This window comes from Biomphalaria glabrata, chromosome 9, assembly GCF_947242115.1.
Source record: "Biomphalaria glabrata chromosome 9, xgBioGlab47.1, whole genome shotgun sequence".
NCBI lineage: Eukaryota > Metazoa > Mollusca > Gastropoda > Planorbidae > Biomphalaria > Biomphalaria glabrata.
Window position 1 is genome coordinate 46008721 of NC_074719.1, and position 21090 is coordinate 46029810.

Genomic DNA, 21090 nt, shown 5'->3' on the forward strand with positions numbered 1-21090 from the left:
TTCGTTTATAAAGTTTTTGGTAGATCAGAGGCGGCCTTAGGACTACCGCTCAGGCCCCTCGCCAAAGTGGGACCCAAAAGAGCAAATTGTTATCTAGTTTGTTTATTTTTTTTCCTGCAACATGTTTCTGAATCAGTAGTTATTGTTGCTTAAATGTGAATCAATATCAGAGGACTGGGGATCATGCAAACCAAATCCTACCTTCAGAAAGAGTACATAGTCGAACGGCCTTTAGTGCAGTACCAACGTAAGGTACTATGTTTTGAAACAGTAAGACGGACGAGGCAGTAGAGTTGGTAGTGTACTGTAGTTTGAGGGGTACTGTATATAGAGTCTACGCTTACGGCTCATGGACCCGCGTATTTACACTCGCCCTGGGCCCCGCGAATGACACTCGCACCTGGCCCAGCGAATGACACTCACACCTGGCCCCTGCCGCCTCTGTGGTTGATCAGCTTCCAATAGCCTCCAAACCTATTTAGCTCTCCATTTATACCTTTTTTAAAGTCAGTTGCTTCCCTTTGTTTTTTTCACCACATCGCTAACAGAGGTTTAAGTTGCTTTGAAAGCTTGCGTTGTAATCTCAAGTTGAATCCAATTAGGTAATGAAAAAGTCTATTCTTTATAAGAAAAAAAGAGCTTATCTAAAGGGGCAGAACTCCGTCCTTAATACTATATCCACCAACAATGTACAAGCTATTTTCCTTATTGGATATCAAGCAAAATTAATTCATTACAAATAGTTGATTGACTAATTGATTATTTTTTAAATTTATTCGTGTTTAAAAGTATCGACGTAATCGGAGAAGGCGAGAGGGTGAAATAGCATTAACAATTATTTAAGGAGAATAAACCCAACATTTTGAGCCATATCTGTGAATTCTAAAGTATAAGTTTCTTTGTTGCTATTAAACAAAATAAAAAATCACCAGTAATTAATTGCCTAATTGGTTACTCTTTTTTTTCATTGATTCGTTTCCAGTCAATGTCGATGAATAATTGTGCGAAGTTTCAGCTTGATTCTAGAATGGGTGTGGGAGAAATAACGTGTATAAACTTTTTACCACACAGACAGACAGACGGACAGACAGAGTGAGTTGATATAAACTTTGTAAAAAAAATGGAGCTCGATTTGTTCAGTGCCTCATTTCATTAAGGAGCGAAACAAACTATAGAACAGAGGTTCTCAACCTTTTAAGCTCGGTGACCCCTTTTTACAATCCCCCTCTCTGCCGCGACCCCCCCCCCCCAACACACACATACAGCAATAGAAGAGTAGACAATAACAATCCTTGTTTTCGATGGTCTTAGGCGACCCCTGGCAAATCGTCAATCGACCCCCAAGGGGGTCGCGACCCACGGGTTGAAAACCCCTGCTATAGAAGAAGATAAAATGTGTAAACAGTCAAACATATAAACATGCCCCCAGGCAATACTCTCACACACACACACATATAAACGCTATAACAATGCAATACTTGTCAACGTTGACCCAGTGAAGTCCAGTAGCGATAGTGACCAGGTCAACAGTTCCAGTTTCTATCATATTCAAGTCTTCAGCCAGACCAACAAACGAAGTTAAATTCGGTACATCTTTAGGTAAGTTTTGTAACTGGTCCTCGCTTACATCTGCACCAACTACCTGTTGAGAGTATACAACTATATCATAATACTTTTAAAAAATAAACAAAGCTTGTATTAAGTGTGATTGTATTAATTGGTTTCGATCAGTCATGTAGTTCAATTAGTAATAGATCTGGATTACGATAATTAATTTGTGCAATTAAAAATATTGTTACGATACCTCTATTCTAGTCACTACTTCATGGTGGATGGACGGACAGCTGGTCTCAAAAATGGCTCTAAATATTTTCCTACAAATTTAACAGTTGATGTATAGCGCTGAGAAAAGAATTCCTAGCTCGTTGGCTACATGGGGAAAACTCTAGTTTGACCGTTATAATTTTTCAAAATAAAAATAAATAAATTTAAATTTGGCTAGAGACTAAATGTAGGTCTAGATTCTAGGTCCTACTTCGGTTTTGAAAGGACTATCGCGTTCAAGAATTTCCGCATGTAAGGCTCTATTGTTTCAAGAGTTTAATAAATTAGTGTTAGGAATATTTTGCGCAAGGTCTTCCAAGTCTAGATCTAAAGGCTTATCATTGGAATATTTAAAAGTGTACTAGATCTATAAATTTGGATGGCTGCCTGGTCGTGCGGTTTGCGCGCTGGACTGTCGTTCAGATTTATCGATGGTCCAGGGTTCAAACCCTGCCCGCTCCCACCCCCCGTCGTCCTGTGGGAGGTTTGGACTAGGAAGTAATTATCTTCAACTCTGAAGGAACATTCGAAACATGTAAAACATTTTACAAACATTCGCTGAACCAGAATTATTTCTTTGCGGCCATTATAGGGTGACAACGTAGAACAAATGTTTTAAAATCTAATATTCATTAATTTTGAAGAGAAAAACAAGTGCTCAATAAGCTGCATAAAGGAGGTATTGTCTTTGTTTTAAAAAACTAGTATATTTGATGTTTTTCTAGTTACCAATTGTTTTTGTGTAGTGCATTTTCAAGCTTTTAGCTTTCTCAATTCGCTTTGATCCTATCACATATCTCAGGGGTTCTCAACCTGTGGGTCGCGACCCCTTTGGGGGTCGATTGACGATTTGCCATGGGTCGCCAAAGACCATCGAAAAAATGGATTGTTTTTGTCTATTCTTCTATTGCTGTGTGTATTTGGGGGGGGGGGGTCGCGGCAGAGTGGGGGATTGTAAAAAGGGGTCGCCGAGCATAAAAGGTTGAGAACCACTGACATATCTGGACCAGTTGGGAAAAGGGGTGGGTGGGTAGAATGGGGTTTCTGGTCGTATGTTATCGTGATCAATACATTAAAGACATTAAAAATAAACCAGCACGACTGGAATTCAAACTCAGGGATCAAGCCTCCTCAGTGTGATTTATTTAATTCATACCTTCACATCTGTCAAGTACAGTTTCTTTCCATTAGAGAAATGCCTGCACTGAAGACCTTCACCCCAACGATATTTTCAAACATGTATACCCACCAGTGATACAGAGAAAACAGCAGAACTTACTTGTCTAAACAGCTTGGTCAGGGGGATAGTGGACTGCCCGGTACCACAGCAGACATCCACAGCCAGTTCATGGCCGCTGGTTTTGACTTGCTTGTGATACGACATAATGATATCGAACATTTCTGGAGGGTAGCCAGGCCTGTGCGCAGCGTAATGTTGCGCCGTTTGTTGACCTTTATAAAGAGATCGTGCTTCCATATCTGTTTCCAGTCGACGGTGAGAAAATATTTCTACGAAATAAAAAAAAATTGTTTCATTAAAAAAAGTATCAATCTTTTTTTAATCTTCTTTTTTTTCAATTTTCTTTTTTTTTTAATTTAATTTTTTTTTATTTTCTTTTTTAATTTTAATTTTTTTTTTTAATTTTCTTTTTTTTTAATTTTCTTTCTGCGAAACACCACTCAGAAAACCGTATGCGTTATTAAGAAAATTTACATCTACATCATCATCATCATTGGCCTCCTTCAGTCGTAGAACGACCATGGTTCATCTCAGAGCACACTTCCTCATGTGGCTGTGGAGCCCTATTTTGGAGAGACACTCCCGTCCACAGATAGCGCAGGTTAAGGTGGCTTTCGCATTGGTGGTAGAGGAGCTGGCCATTTTTCGGATTGTACGGGTTGTTTTTTTTCCTGAGCTGAGACCCATGTACTTTCACTGTCCATAGCTTTCTTGGTCACTGTCTCTCTCCGTCTGTAGAGCTAGGTCTTCCCAAGCTTCAGGAGTTGGACTGCTTGTCAGAGGCAGTTTGAGACTCATGCCATTGGAAGCACTTTATAGGCAATGATGGGCTTAAGACCATTACCACTTCCGAACCTTTGCGAACCTTACATCTACATAAAAGTGAAAAGTCCTACCTTTTATTTTGGGATCTAAAGTTGTTGACTGTGAAGACCCCATTTGCTTGAGAGCGTCTTTCTATCTGGTAGAAATATTTAAAACTTGACCCTTAAAAAAATGAAATTTTAAGAAATATCAAAGACCACGACAAGAAGAAATGAGAAGATTCTACTGCCGCACTTGTTACACCATAAGGAAAGGACAATACACTCAATACTATATGGCATGTAACATCTATTAATAGCTGCACTAAGGTGCTAAGGCAGCGGTTCTCAACCTTTTAAGCTCGGCGACCCCTTTTTACAATCCACCACTCTGCCGCTACCCCCCCCACACACACACACAGAAATAGAAGAGTAGACAATAACAATCCATATTTTCGATCGTCTTAGGCGACCCCTGGCAAATCGTCAATCGATCCCCAAGGGGGCCGCGACCCACAGGTTGAGATCCCCTGTACTAAGGTAATTAAGAGTAGAAGGTGAAGAATATAGGGCGAAACATAGGCAGACCCAAATGGGGGCTCGAACCACTGACCCCGACCCGGCGCCTTTGCCAGGTACCAAACTAACATCCACTTTCCCTATCCCACCCTCTTAAAAAAAAAGTAGGGCAGTTATTTGGTCCTGCACTACCACCCAGGGCCACGTGATTACACGCCCCCACCCAAAGCCCACCTACGTTCTAATCCATAATAGTCGCCACAAACAATTCCATATTTAGGGTCAAAACAGAGCGAGGCTTCTTCCGAAGACAAAGAAAGGCTTTAATTTAAATTGGATTTATTTCTGTATAATAGTACTACAGTATGACAATTTGCCAACTGCCGTAGCAGTAGTAGTAGTAATAGTAAAAGTAAAGTAAGGTTCCCCTTTCAGACCTTGGTTTATGGGCAGATGATGTAAAGGTCATCTGATTCTGTGGCCTACGGTTAACGAGGGTGTCACGTGGCCAGCACAACGACCTACCGCCTTTACTATTCCCTAACCAATGTCAGGTACCCATTAGAGCTGGGTGGAGTCGATGAAAGTGCGAGCCAACTGCAACCTATGCAGTGACTGTAATTGGCCTACATTGAACTTTCAATGTATGGCGACATGTATATTCATTAAGACACGTTCTAAAAAAGGTTTTACCTAATTCCAATAGGTATCACATTTAAAGGTGACAATATGAGAATGGGCAGTTAATGTCACACTTAAAAGGACCGTATCTATGTCTATAATTTGAAAGTAAATTCCCTCCCCTTGTTTATGTTATTTCTATATTTACATTTAGAAATGAGGTGACTATTAAAAAGTACAATTCCAGGCCTAGATGTTTTTTGTTTTTTTTAGTATGCCATTTTGGGGAAAATGGCATTGTAGAGTCTTAACGCTAATTGTCGTTAATGGCTAAATACATATCTTAATAATATCAGTGGCGTAGCTCATGGTTTGTAAGAACCATAAATGACACTCTAAAAATGTAGAAGAACAGAGATTTCGGGAGCGCTCTCTCTACAATTTTATGGAAAGTAGTAAGCATCATTTTCCAGACAAGCGTAAAAAGGGTCAAAGAAAGACTATGATTAAAAAGTTTTTCCCTTAGGGTATAAGCCGCTCCATTTCGCCGCTTCTATTTTGCCGCTTCTATTTTCCCGCTTCCATTTTGCTGCTTCTATTTTCCCGCTTCCATTTTGCCGCTTCTATTTTCCCGCTTCCATTTTGCCGCTTCCATTTTGCCGCTTCCATTTTGCCGCTTCCATTTTGCCGCTTCTATTTTCCCGCTTCCATTTTCCCGCTTCCATTTTGCCGCTTCTATTTTCCCGCTTCCATTTTGCCGCTTCCATTTTGCCGCTTCCATTTTGCCGCATCCATTTTCCCGCTTCCATTTTGCCGCTTCCATTTAGCCGCTAACGAGTACTGTGTCCAGGATTTTTCCAAAATGTTTCCACGAGGGCACGAGTTGAATAGAGATATTGCTAAGAAAAACAACAACTAGTTTTTTTTTTAAACATCTGCCTAATTTGCTTTTAGAAAATATGCCTCAAAATATTTTTCAGATTTAAGGAAAATGGCATGAACCCATTGGCGTAGCTAGGGGTTTTGGGGGCCGGAAGGCTTGACCTCTTTAGAGATCTGCATTTTTACATTCGACATCATGACATAATATTTCGAACATTCATTTGTGTCCCCCCCCCCTCAAGTGAGGGCCCGGGGGAGTTTAAAATTCAATTCCACTCCCCTCACCCTAGCTTCGCCAATGCATGAACCATGTTCTCGAAAACGGCTCTAGTGATTATTTTATCTCATATCCGCAGTCTCTTCGCAACTAAAGAAGCCGATACATATATAATTATAGCTCGCTTACGTGTGTTGACGCCTCACGGACGCCTCACGGACGCCTCATTCTCTAATGAGAAGAAAGCGAAAGAGGGCAAAACAGTATGAAACTTCCGGTGGCCATCTTGAAAAAATACGTGAATAAAATGTTGTTGTGCATATATGATGAGAGGCGCGGTGGCTGAGTGGTAAAATACTTGGCTTCCGAACCGACAGGCCCCGGGTTCGAATCCTGGTGAAGACTGGGATTTTTTTTAATTTCGGGATCTTTGGGCGCCTCTGAGTCGGAGCTCTAATAGGTACCTGATGTTAAAGGTCGGTGCGCTGGCCTCTTTAATTGTGGGTCACAGAAAAAAATGACCTTTACATCATCTGCCCTACAGATAGCAATGTTTGAAAGGTGGGAATTTTACTTTTCGATATATGATGACTAAATTTGACTTAATTCGCTATTGTCCTTCTCAATACTAAGGGTGGGGGGTCAACCATCATATATTTTTTTTTAAATCCTGGCCTAAGAGTACATTTGGACATTCCCAGTTGAACTAGATCACAGGGTCACTGGTAAATAAGTAGTGACCTACTTTTTTTTGTTTTACAATCGCGTAATGGGATGCCTTGAAATACAAGCACGTATAAGCCTATGCTCTCATTTTAAGAGTCACGTGTCACGTACACGCCCATGGTAATGTTGAGACAACTGTACATTATAAAATGAGTGAATAAAATTGACAGGATCAACGTCTAATCTTTCGACTCAGGACCGGACACAACAGAATGCGACAACACATGTACCGGAAGCTCAAAATTGGAACCAGTGAAATCTGCCCGTGTGGAGTATCACCAGAGAATGCCGACCACATCTTCCAAAACTACTCTCTTTACCAAGAGGCCCGTAAAAGACATTGGCCCCAAATCACCCTAATAGAAAGAAAACTATATGGAGAGCTCCCTGATTTGGAAACCACTGTGCAGTTCATCTCATGTATTGGTCTAGTCATCTGAACGCTCCAACAGTTCATCTCATGTATTGGTCTAGTCATCTGAACGCTCCAACAGTTCATCTCATGTATTGGGCTAGTCATCTGAACACTCCAACATAACAATGAGAACGAAGAAGAAGAACTAAATTGAACTATTCGACTGTTGAAAGCGTTTCCGTAATTTCTTAATTCCTTCGTGATACTGTGCACCTTATGGTCAATTTTTAAGGTTAGAGCGCTTGGTTTCAGAACTGGTCCCTGGTTCAAATCCTGGTGAAGACTGGGATTTCTAATTTCGGGATCTTGAGGGCGCCTCTCAGTCTACCCGGCTTTAATGGGTACCTGACATTAGTTGAAGCATAGTAAAGGCGTTTTCTCGTAGTTAATTTGTGCTGGCCACATGACACCCTCGTTAACCGTAGACCACAGAAACAGATGACATTTCCATTATATGCCTTATAGATCGCAAGGTCTAAAAGGGGAACTTTAATTTACTTATGGTCATTATAGAAGTTATTACGACAAAGAGCTAGTATATTTGTAAGTCTATGAAACTGTGCATGCGAGAGCAAAAGAAACGAAGCTAACTTAGTCAATAGAGAAACAACAGAAAGGCTGTCCTATCAGCTAGCTCTAAAACGTGGTCGAGAGGCTAAGTGCGCTTGAACTTGGCTTGGCTTGGCTACCTAGAAGGAGGCTCGAGGTTCGACACCCGACTCGGGCAGAGTTGCGTTTACTGATCTCCTAAAGGCAGCACGGAAAACCAACTCCTAGATACCCCCTCCCCTCCACGAATGAGATTGGACCAAAAGCGCTCTGAGCATGCTATAAGCATGATAGTAGCGCTATATAAAAGCTATAATTATGCACTGTGACAAACTCTGCCGCTTCAGAATTGGCTTGATCAGACACACCCGATTCTGCCCCATCTCAAGACGAAACCAAAACCAGTGACTCATCTGGGAGCCATATCCATTGTGTTTCGAGACCATATCCATTGTGTTCCATAACTTCTTGATCTCCGAGTTGAGGTTGAAATATTTTGTATTTGTTTTTTATATTTCAGTTTTCCTATTTTCTATTTTCAGTTTTCTTTCTGAACGAGACAGATTGACGTCACTCAAAGGTCGCGGGATACACATCTGAGAACAAAAGAAAATCCGCTGCCGAGGACAGACGCAGACGGCGAAAAGAAAATTTTTATCGACTAACGGCGGACAATGGTTATGCTTGCCTTGAATGTGGCGAATTATGTAGGCTACGCAGCCTCGGGAAAAACTGCATTTCTGATTAATCCTCGGACTCGAAGACAAGTCTTATTATGGAATGGTCATTGGAATGGCGATGTCGTTGATAGATTATTTTTTAATAAACCGTAGATCAGGTTGATTAAAACCCACCGTTTTAATAGGCCTATCCCACAGTGGCGTAGCTAGGGTGGGGGGACGAGGGGCCCTAATTCGAAAGTCCTCCAGGGCCACCACTTGAAAGGGGGCATTTACATTAAATATCAAGTGCTACGCCACTGCCATGTTATCTTCGATTCACCTGGAGTCAAAGATACTACAAAGAAATAATCTAGATAATGCACTGAAAGCACGACGTGAGGCGCTATAATACACTCGTGAATTATCTCGCCAATAACCAGCGGTATTCTTCATTAAAATAGTGTTGATGATTATTTTTTGTTAATTTTACTTATATATTGCACTGATTTGAATTTAGACTTATATATTTATTAAGTGCATTAAAATGTAAAATGTTTTACATGTTTCGGATGTTCCTTCAGAGTTGAAGATAATTACATCCTAGTCCAAACCTCCCGCAGGACGACGGGGGATGGGAGCGGGCAGGGTTTGAACCCGGGACCATCGATAAATCTGAACGACAGTCCAGCGTGCAAACCGCACGACCAGGCAGCCATCCATTATCTCGTGATGCGATGTCAAATGTCCAAATACAGGGGCCCCGAAAAAGGTCAAGCCCCCAAAATCCCTAGCTATTAAGTAATCGTTTGACTAGAGACCTGTTGTGGCGAATATTTGTCATACGGAGGAGTATTTCCTTTGAATTAAGTATGTGACACAGTCACATATTGGTAAATTAATTTTGCCACTTGGTTATGGCGACCTAGTCCTAGGTATGGAAGACAGGCTGTGAGGAAAAATTGTGTTCTGCAGAGCTTTGGCATTTTCATTTGGAAAATTTGACTAGTAACAATAAGAAATATTTAAAAAATAAGATTTTATTTAAGTGACTATGATTTAAGAGAAGGTGGATGATGATATGAATATTGTTTATGATGACTATAGATTTAAAATGAAATAATATAATTAAACTAGAAGAATTAGATCTAGTCTCACATGCCCAATTGTGAAGTGTTTATTCATTGTTTCACATTCATAGTCTGACAATTAAAAGGTGGATTATAAATAGTGAAAATATCAGTTAATAAGTCTCATAACGCCTTTTCCATTCTAGAAAAATTATAGTGAAATGTATCAATTCTGAAATGTCGTAATGGAAGGTGCTAATTCTAAACCTAGTCAAATGAAAAGTTTTTTTTGTTTTTTTTTAGACATACATGCAACATAGGGTTTTAGTCATTTTAGCTGTTGTTAGCTTTGAATAGATTAACCAAAACTGTACAATTTATGGATAAGGGCCGGCCTAAGGTAATTTGAGGCCCTAGGCAAAGCAAATTTGGGAACCCCGAAAGAAATAAGTATACAACGAAAAAAGAAAATCGACCAATTTAATAACAACAAATATAAATATATATATCAAAATCAATCAATATGTTTTTAACACATCTTTCATTGCTAATTGAAAATGAGCGTAAGTCTCGAACTTTCCAATCGAAGCAGATATTCTGCTAGCTCTCCACTGAATTGCTTAAACCTGCCCATGTTCATGACTTTTTGCTTCAAAAAATAAACTTTATAGAATCCTAAATGCTGCTGGTAAAATCATTGGCAAAAAAAAAAAAACCCATTTGGGGCAGTTGTTTGAGACAAACATCTATAAAAAAAAAAGCTAACAAGATCCTCGAAATAAAGAATCACCCTTTGTGTCAGGATTTTGTGATTTTTACCATCTCAAAGAAGATACAAGACACCGATGGCAAAGACAAACAGACACAAACACTCTTTTGTTCCCCTGGCAATCAAATCATTAAATAAGAACAGCCTGATATAAACTTTGTCACATGTAAATTATGAGTGAGTCTGGTGTGAATGTACACTTTGGTTTTCTTATAGTTATAATGTTTTTTGTTTGGTGTAATGCACAAATTGTAAGACAAATTTCCATATTTACTATAAAGATTATTATTAAATTAGTCGATTCATTGACCACTTCTTCTAAATCCATCCGATTTTCCTTTGTCTTTTGGTGCACAGGACTCATAATAACGACTGGACATTTTCACCAAAAGCTCTTCTAATCTATTGGTAGCCTAACAAATCTAAGCTTTCGTTAATAAAGTCATGGTAAAAAAACTTAGAGTTAGTCTAGCAGACAGAGATGCACTAGATCTTTGCTTTGAGACATGTTACACGTTTCGCGGTTGTTTCTCTATATTTAATTTAGATCTATGCGAGGCCCCCACCAATCGGAAGCCCTAGGCAGCTGCCTAGATTACCTATGCCTAATGCCAGCCCTGTCTGGGTTATGTTGTTATGGCGATGTTATGATATCTTTTTTAGTGAGCTAAAAAGGTGGTCTACTTAACTTTCCTTGGCTGACATAGAAGAGAGCACCTGGTTGCATGCGGCCTCAGAACGACACAGCTAGAGGTCACTCACGAAGGCCGGGGGATACACATTTGAGACCAAAAGAAAATCTGCTGCCAAGGACAAACGCAGACGGCGAAAAAGAAAATCTAAATTGACCGCCTGCGGACAATGGCTATGCTTGCCCTGGATGTGGCAAAATATGTAGGTCACAGGTGGGACTGCGCAGCCACGTGAAATTCTGCATTCCGCACTAATCTTCGGACTCGAAGACAAGTCTTATTATGGAATGGTCATTGGAATGGCGATGTCGTTGATAGATTATTTTTTAATAAACAGTAGATCAGGTTGATTAAAACCCACCGTTTTAATAGGCCTATCCCACAGTGGCGTAGCTAGGGTGGGGGGACGAGGGGTCCTAATTCGAAAGTCCTCCAGGGCCACCACTTGAAGGGGGGCATTTACATTAAATATCAAGTGCTACGCCACTGCCATGCTATCTTCGATTCGCCTGGAGTCAAAGATACTACAAAGAAATAATCTAGATATTGCACTGAAAGCACGACGTGAGGCGCTATAATGCACTCGTGAATTATCTCGCCAATAACCAGCGGTATTATTCATTAAAATAGTGTTGATGATTATTTTTTGTTAATTTCACTTATATATTGCACTGATTTGAATTTAGACTTATATATTTATTAAGTGCATTAAAATGTAAAATGTTTTACATGTTTCGGATGTTCCTTCAGAGTTGAAGATAATTACTTCCTAGTCCAAACCTCCCGCAGGACGACGGGGGATGGGAGCGGGCAGGGTTTGAACCCGGGACCATCGATAAATCTGAACGACAGTCCAGCGTGCAAACCGCACGACCAGGCAGCCATCCATTATCTCGTGATGCGATGTCAAATGTCCAAATACAGGGGCCCCGAAAAAGGTCAAGCCCCCAAAATCCATAGCTACGACACAGCTATCGCAGCATATTAAGTAATCGTTTGATTAGAGACCTGTTGTGGCGAATATTTGTCATACGGAGGAGTATTTCCTTTGAATTAAGTATGTGACACAGTCACATATTGGTAAATTAATTTTGCCACTTGGTTATGGCGACCTAGTCCTAGGTATGGAAGACAGGCTGTGAGGAAAAATTGTGTTCTGCAGAGCTTTGGCATTTTCATTTGGAAAATTTGACTAGTAACAATAAGAAATATTTAAAAAATAAGATTTTATTTAAGTGACTATGATTTAAGAGAAGGTGGATGATGATATGAATATTGTTTATGATGACTATAGATTTAAAATGAAATAATATAATTAAACTAGAAGAATTAGATCTAGTCTCACATGCCCAATTGTGAAGTGTTTATTCATTGTTTCACATTCATAGTCTGACAATTAAAAGGTGGATTATAAATAGTGAAAATATCAGTTAATAAGTCTCATAACGCCTTTTCCATTCTAGAAAAATTATAGTGAAATGTATCAATTCTGAAATGTCGTAATGGAAGGTGCTAATTCTAAACCTAGTCAAATGAAAAGTTTTTTTTGTTTTTTTTTAGACATACATGCAACATAGGGTTTTAGTCATTTTAGCTGTTGTTAGCTTTGAATAGATTAACCAAAACTGTACAATTTATGGATAAGGGCCGGCCTAAGGTAATTTGAGGCCCTAGGCAAAGCAAATTTGGGAACCCCGAAAGAAATAAGTATACAACGAAAAAAGAAAATCGACCAATTTAATAACAACAAATATAAATATATATATCAAAATCAATCAATATGTTTTTAACACATCTTTCATTGCTAATTGAAAATGAGCGTAAGTCTCGAACTTTCCAATCGAAGCAGATATTCTGCTAGCTCTCCACTGAATTGCTTAAACCTGCCCATGTTCATGACTTTTTGCTTCAAAAAATAAACTTTATAGAATCCTAAATGCTGCTGGTAAAATCATTGGCAAAAAAAAAAAAACCCATTTGGGGCAGTTGTTTGAGACAAACATCTATAAAAAAAAAAGCTAACAAGATCCTCGAAATAAAGAATCACCCTTTGTGTCAGGATTTTGTGATTTTTACCATCTCAAAGAAGATACAAGACACCGATGGCAAAGACAAACAGACACAAACACTCTTTTGTTCCCCTGGCAATCAAATCATTAAATAAGAACAGCCTGATATAAACTTTGTCACATGTAAATTATGAGTGAGTCTGGTGTGAATGTACACTTTGGTTTTCTTATAGTTATAATGTTTTTTGTTTGGTGTAATGCACAAATTGTAAGACAAATTTCCATATTTACTATAAAGATTATTATTAAATTAGTCGATTCATTGACCACTTCTTCTAAATCCATCCGATTTTCCTTTGTCTTTTGGTGCACAGGACTCATAATAACGACTGGACATTTTCACCAAAAGCTCTTCTAATCTATTGGTAGCCTAACAAATCTAAGCTTTCGTTAATAAAGTCATGGTAAAAAAACTTAGAGTTAGTCTAGCAGACAGAGATGCACTAGATCTTTGCTTTGAGACATGTTACACGTTTCGCGGTTGTTTCTCTATATTTAATTTAGATCTATGCGAGGCCCCCACCAATCGGAAGCCCTAGGCAGCTGCCTAGATTACCTATGCCTAATGCCAGCCCTGTCTGGGTTATGTTGTTATGGCGATGTTATGATATCTTTTTTAGTGAGCTAAAAAGGTGGTCTACTTAACTTTCCTTGGCTGACATAGAAGAGAGCACCTGGTTGCATGCGGCCTCAGAACGACACAGCTAGAGGTCACTCACGAAGGCCGGGGGATACACATTTGAGACCAAAAGAAAATCTGCTGCCAAGGACAAACGCAGACGGCGAAAAAGAAAATCTAAATTGACCGCCTGCGGACAATGGCTATGCTTGCCCTGGATGTGGCAAAATATGTAGGTCACAGGTGGGACTGCGCAGCCACGTGAAATTCTGCATTCCGCACTAATCTTCGGACTCGAAGACTAGCCTTATTATTATTATGATATTGATAAGATAATGTTATAACGGTCTTATGATAGTTATAAGCCCATATATTAAAGTACTGATTCACGGAAGATGTCTTTCCATGGAGGCTGGACGCAGATCTCGAATACTGCTCTAACAGTTTTCTTGTGACTTTAACAGTTGTTGTATATCGTTGAGAAAAGAATAACTAGCTCGTTGGCCACATTGCGAAAACTCTAGTTAGACCGTTATAATTTTTCAAAGTAAAAAAATAAATAAATGTAAATTCGGCTAGAGACTTACAAATCTAGACCTAGACTGACTAGAGACAACATGGCGCAGTCATCAGTATTATGGTAATTATGCCATAACATTTTTATTGAAGTTTATAAGCTTTGCTTATATTTGTACGTCAATCTAATATCTTCCCAACAAGGTCTGAAAGGGGTACCTTACTTAATATATATTAAATCCAGGGGCGGACTGGGTGTCAAAATCGGCCCTGGCATTTCTATAAAATTCGGCCCACAAATTCTCTATCATGTGATGGGCATCCATGTCTAGGTGTATCGGTCCTTAAAAAATCATTGTTAAGTTTGATAATGTATCGATATGCATGCATACAGTGAACTCTATATCATAATAAGCAATATAGCGTCTTTTTAAATCAGCAATTACGTATGCCCTAAAAAGATGAAGCCTACTAGTAGCACTGTCTACATTCTACATTTTATTTTCGGAAAATGTGTTTGAGTATTACACTGTAATTTCTGTGAAAGACTTTTTGTTTAAACATGACGCTCAGTGGGCCTTTTATAAAAAAAAAAAATAACATAATAAGGATATTATAAAACCTTTAACAACTTGATATGCGCCATAGTGACTTCGATCAGGCCATTTCGGTGGCCCTACCGGCCCATTTGGGTACAGGCCCACAGGGCATTTGCCCAAATGCCCATATAGCCAGTCCGCCCCTGATTAAATCTACATTCTAGATCTAAATCTAGGTCAGAACTTAAAATAAGGTCTAGTTTTAGACCTTGATGTCCATATAATAAAGATAATGATGATAATGAATAAATAATCGGATATAAGTATGTCCTCCCCGCTGGCCGATTCAGAAGATGCGGACATTCTACTTTAAAGTAATTACGCAGTCGACGGTGTCACGAGGTCGATTTTTTTTTATTGTTATTATTATTTTACTATATTTGAAGTTTAATGATGCAGGTATTGATTTTTTTCAAAGATATTTTTTATATGTTTAACTGGGAGTCGAACACTTAGTGAGGTTCAGAGCGTGCATGAGGTTTGCGGGACAAGTTCTCCGACAAAATGAACTACGCATACCAAGAGTTGCGATGGCATGGGAGGTCAATACGAGGTAAGCGCAAACAGGGACGTCCTCGTATTACTTGGCGACACACCTTCATGGAGGACCTCAGAGCAGCGGACACCAGGTGGGAGGACGCTTCAGACATTGCCAGTGACGGATCTTTGTGGAGACAGCTTGCCGCCCAATGCGCCGAACGGCACGGGAGAACCTAAGTCTAAGTAAGTCTTGTTAAAATATATAAAATAATTACACAGTTACATAAAATTTGGTCGAAATTGGTTGACTACTCTCAAGGTTATAACAGGAAGGTTTTAAAGCTTCTTCATTCCAGCTTCCATAAGGGTCACGTGTCACCAAGACGTACAACGAAGCTTAATTCATCAGTCTCAGATTGTGTGTGGGTGTGAGTGTGCGTGCGTGTGATGTGCGTGTGTTATGTGTATGTTATTCTTGGTTTGTACATCGTTATGTTACAGCACTCCTGACGAGGTGGACAATTGCAGACGAACTGAGTTTCCATTTGTTTAGATAATAAAGTAATCTTATTCTATTTTATCCTATAGTGTTATTACAGGGCTATGATAGTGTTATGATGTGGTAATAATTAAAATGACTGTAATAGTGAATGGTCGCACTAATCAGGGATGGCCTAAGGCAAAGGCAAACTATGCAACCAACTAAGGCCTACGATTGTTGTGGGCTTCGAGAAATATATCCTTTTAGCACTAGAGAGAATATAGCGAGACTTGTGTTCAATTTTTTATTGGTGTAGTAGACTAGGTTTTAAATAAATTGCATAATTTATTTTTTCATGCTGTATATTTTTATTTTTCTAAATCATTTGGGGACACCAATTTTACTTCGCCCAGGGCTTCTAAAATTATAATTATCTAGGGCCGGCCCTGCACTAATGCCCTACTCAAGGAAGGTTATAGTTGCTGGCGTGCTGAAGTCGGATGTCCTTAAAGTGAGCTTATATACTTCTTCAAAGTCTTTCTGACTTCTTTTGAAAACAAAACGCAAAACAAACATGAAATAGTCATGTTGCTTTGGGGCGCGGTTGTCGAGTGGTTAAGCGATTGGCCTCCGAACCCAAGGTCCTGTGTTCAAATGTCGGTGAAGACTGGAATTTTAATTTTCGGGATTTTTTAGAGCGCCCCTGAGTCCACCCAACTATAGTGGGTACCTGACTTTAGCTGGGGAAGTCAAGACGGTTGGTCGTTGTGCTGACCAAATGACACCCTCCTAGTTTACTGTTGGCCATATGTTTCAAATGGACACATAGATGTGCAACATGAATACAGTGAGTACGCAATGTTAAAAAACAATGCAATCCATACAAAAATAACTTCTATATATTTAAAGATGTTACTTCAAAATATAATTATAAATCGCCTCGTTATTAAATATAAAGTTTTGGTTATACATCTCATTATCATTTTATAATATAACAGAAAGGGAAGCGTGGTCGAGAGGCCAAGTGTCTTGGCTACCTAGAAGGGGGCTCGAGGTTCGACACTCGACTCGGGCAGAGTTGTGTTTACTGAGCGCCTAAAGGAAAAATCAACTCCTAGATACCCCCCCCCCAACTGGTCCACAGACGAGATTGGACCAAAGCGCTCTGAGCATGCTATAAGCATGAAAGTAGCGCTATAAAAGGCTATAAATATATATTAACCAAAGCAGAGTTACTTAGGCTAAGGAACGATAATTATAATAATAAGTAGTAGATTTTAATAGCCCTGATCTGCTGTTCATTGATAAAAAAGAAAAACCGCTACCATTATTGTCATCGCCGTACCACTGTCTCATAATATAAGAAAAACTGAAATGGATGAACAAAGATAATATGGGAACCTGGGCTTGAAGATTAAACTTTTATGGAAGTTATCCAAAATAACAATATACACTTTGTCGTATCAACTGTGGGGATAATAACATCTGAACTCATAGATACTCACAAGGTCCTTAACAATCCTAGAAACATTCTCGCTGCCTGACAGAGGGCGGTACTGTGCAGACCTGCCACATCATCAGAAAATTAGTCAGATGACAGACACTTATAAAGAAAAGAACCTCGACCCTGGCAGTGCCAGAGAGCTAATACTCATTCGTTTCTAACATAATAATAATAACAATAAAGATAATAATACTAGTAATAATAATAATTTCTATTATCCGTGAGGAAATCTGTTTTACATTTGTGCATTTAAAATACTAATACATAATGATGGTAAATGATTTATACGATAGCACACAAAATCTACAATCTTTTCATTATTGGCTCGCCGCATAGTAAGGAATAGTAAAAAAAAAAAAGGGGGGGGGCATCGGCATCATCATCATCATCATCATCATCTCATCTATGCCTGTAGTCCCTTCTGTTGCATAGGCCACCAACCAGCTTCCTCCTGGCATCTCGGTTGTGGGCGAGTCTCTCCAACTGTCCCCACGTCTTGCCCATCTGTTTGGCATCTGCCGAAAGGGGGGGGATGCTAAACTAAAAGTTGAGAACCGCTGTCTTAATTAATAAGATTTTATTTTCTTATTCTCTGCTTTGTTCACGCTCCTTCTGCTTGAGAATCTGAGCTTCGTCAAACTGAGAGGTCACAAAAGGTCGAATCACAACATTCCAGGACTAACCCTTCTATAGACAACGAATTGAAGTCTTTCCAAAATCGATGTGTTCTAAGCTTGTTGGAGAGAACAACGCTGAAACATAGCCCGTGACATTAACAAGCGAGAATAAAGCTGAAACATAGCCCGTGACATTAACTAGCGAGAATAAAGCTGAAACATAGCCCGTGACATTAACAAGCTGGCGCCTGGATTTGACAAACCTTGAGAAAACCAACAACCAGTTGTAAGGCACTTAGAAAAGAGACTTAGAGACGCACTATAGTTGAACGCGACATTTACTATCGTCACGGATAGTGGTGTTTAGTTTGTTTAAGTTAGTAATGTCCAGTTGGTGTTAGGACTTCAAGGTGACAACATCTTATTACGGACACAGACTCGGACTGTGGCCTTTACGTATTAAACTGCATTAAGTGTCTAACGGTCTGGACTTTAAGAGTCTTTTCAACTTGTTAATGTGCAGGTCTTGATCATAAGTACTTTAAACACATCTAATAAATAAAATAAATAAATTATGGCTTTTATATAGCGCTACTTTCATGCTTATAGCATGCTCAGAGCGCTTAGGTCCAATCTCAGTTGTGGACCAGTGGGGGGGGGGGGAAAGGGTATATAGGAGTTGGTTTTCTGTGCTGCCTTCTGACGCTCAGTAAACACAACTCTGCCCGAGTTGGGTGTCGAACCTCATAGGTTGCCAAGCCAAACCAAGTCCAAGCGTTCTTAACCTCTCGACCACGCTTCCTACACACACCCGTACAAGAAACTCAAACATCTGAGTAATCTGTTGAAGTCAACCATCATACAACTACAAAAACACCATGTCATGTCACACAATATAATAAGGCACTTGATTGGAATCCGCAGGGAAAGTGACCTTAATATTTTTGGTGGGCGTCGGTCATCAGCGAAGCAGAAGAAAGTTGCACAGTACCGAGTTGGGTGAAGAGGTGGGGTGGAGAGGTAGGGTGACGCCTGAATGATTCCTTGGGGGTTCGCAGGAAAAAGTCAATAAACCAAGTATAAACTCAAGAAACGGCTAAGATTTATATAGCTATAGTTTACCTATCTTTCAAGATGGCTTAGTGAAATGTGATACATTGTCTGTTGGTTGAAATACTATATTATTAAATGCTTACATAAACACTAAAAAAACATAACAAAACTCGAAAAAACAAATTGCCCAAAGATTATATATGTGTGTGAAAATGTGAAATATAAGCATAAATAGTGGACTTGTAAACACAACTCAAATAGATATAACTAACCGTACTCGACCCAAAGCTCGAAATTAGAAGTATGACCAGAATAACGTAAATGAAATCATTATGTATAATTCAATTCATACAACAGTTTAGCATGAGGCAAAATATGTAGGTTACAGCTTGGGCAACCATGACATACTGCACTCCTTCTTAAAGCGTATGACGCGCTGTTGAGAGGCGTAAACCGTTTGGTTACCTGTCAAGGGGGCCTGGGTCCGTAACCCAAATTAATCTGATTTCTGTGAGCTGAGCGCTTTAAAGCAGTACGGAAATATTCTTCAAACACACCCCCCTCCCTCACTGGTCCGCAAAAGAGAATCTTATCTTATAAATTACAGACGTTACTTTCAAAGAAAAGATAATTACGTCCTACTAATATTATGTGTCAATGTAGTCAAGCATGTTAATCAATAACCCATTCCATTCTCTAATGGCACTAGGGAAGAAGGAGCACTTGTGTGCACTTGTTCTAGCGTATGGACTAAGAAATGTTCTTCTAACTTTGAGTCTTTCTGAGTATTTTATTAGGTCTTGTTTTTCTATTTGTAAGTTATGGTTTAGTGTTTTATGTATTATAAATGGAAGCGTGATCGAGAGGCCAAGTGCGCTTGAACTTGGCTTGGCTTGGCTACCTAGAAGGGGGCTCGAGGTTTGACACCCGACTCGGGCAGATTTCTGTTTACTGAACCCTAACCCGGAAAACCAACTCCTAGATACCCCCTCCACCCCACTGGTCCACGAAAGAGATTGGACCAAAAAGCGCTCTGAGCATGCTATAAGCATGAAAGTAGCGCTATATAAAAGCTATAATAATTATAGCTACTTTACTTTTTATTCTTCTGTCCTGAAGTGTCTCTAAGCTCAGTGATTTTACTAATGGTGTCACTCTAATCAAATTTGAATATTCGTTTGTTATAAATTTCACTGCTCTATTTTGTATTTGTTCTAGTTTCTTTGTGTTTTCTTGAGTTGAAGGTCAGATCGCACAAAACATGCAATAAGCATGAAATATGAAGGATGGCTGTCTAGTCGTGCGGTTTGCGCTCTGGACTATCCTTCGGTCCTTTTGATTGTCCAGGGTTCAAACCCTGCCCGCTGCCATCCCCCGTTTACCTGCGGAAGGCTTGGACTAGGAAGTAGATCATCTTCAACTACGGAGACACATTAGAAGCAGGTCGAACATTTTACCAATTACCAATCATGGGCTCTGTAAAATCAATAAAACTGTTACGAGCTGATGGGACTCTTAATTATGTACAAACAAACTTATATATATAGGAGATGATGAATACTTTAATGTTGAGATATCATTAATAATATATCAATAATAACTTAGTTCACATTATTCCATCTTAGATTCTTCTCTCTCTCTAACCCTTAATAATAATCATTTTATTTATAAAGCGCTGTTAACAAACAAAATGTAGGCTCAAGGCGCTGTAATAACATTACAAACACAAACACGACAGCTAAAATGACAGTTAATCTAAAAAAGTTTTAAATAAATAGGTCTTAATGTTCTTCTTAAAAGTGGTTTGGCATGTTGTATGTCTGAAATCAATGGGAAGTGAGTTCCAAACCTTTTGTCCGTGCACTGAAAAAGCCCGCAGACCGTAGCTTTTGAGGGAGAAACGTGGCACCACTAGAAGCGTTGAGTCCATTGAGCGCAGGGCTCTCTGAGGGACATATGGAGTTATCAGTGCGCTAAGGTACAAGGGCATCTCATTGTTATATATACACTGATGACAAAGTGTGGCCAATGGTGCATGCGCAAGAGCGTAGTAGCAGAATCTCGTCTTGTTTTTCTAAGTACTATTCGAGCGGCGTTGTTCTGTATACGTTGCAGTTTAGCTATTTTGTCATCAGCTCTACCTGCTAGCACGGCGTTACAGTAGTC

The 21090-nt window shown here is 39.4% G+C and overlaps 1 protein-coding gene across 1 annotated transcript; it reads right to left on the reverse strand.

Annotated features, from left to right (window-relative positions):
• Positions 1-1282: 1282 nt before the first annotated feature.
• Positions 1283-4211, reverse strand: LOC129928116 (putative methyltransferase DDB_G0268948). Its single transcript, XM_056040792.1, has 3 exons — positions 3961-4211; positions 3104-3333; positions 1283-1642 (listed from the first exon to the last, which is right to left on the reverse strand). Exons 1-3 carry the CDS (start codon positions 4001-4003, stop codon positions 1439-1441), a joined length of 477 nt encoding a protein of 158 aa, XP_055896767.1. The 5' UTR covers positions 4004-4211; the 3' UTR covers positions 1283-1438.
• Positions 4212-21090: the final 16879 nt, after the last annotated feature.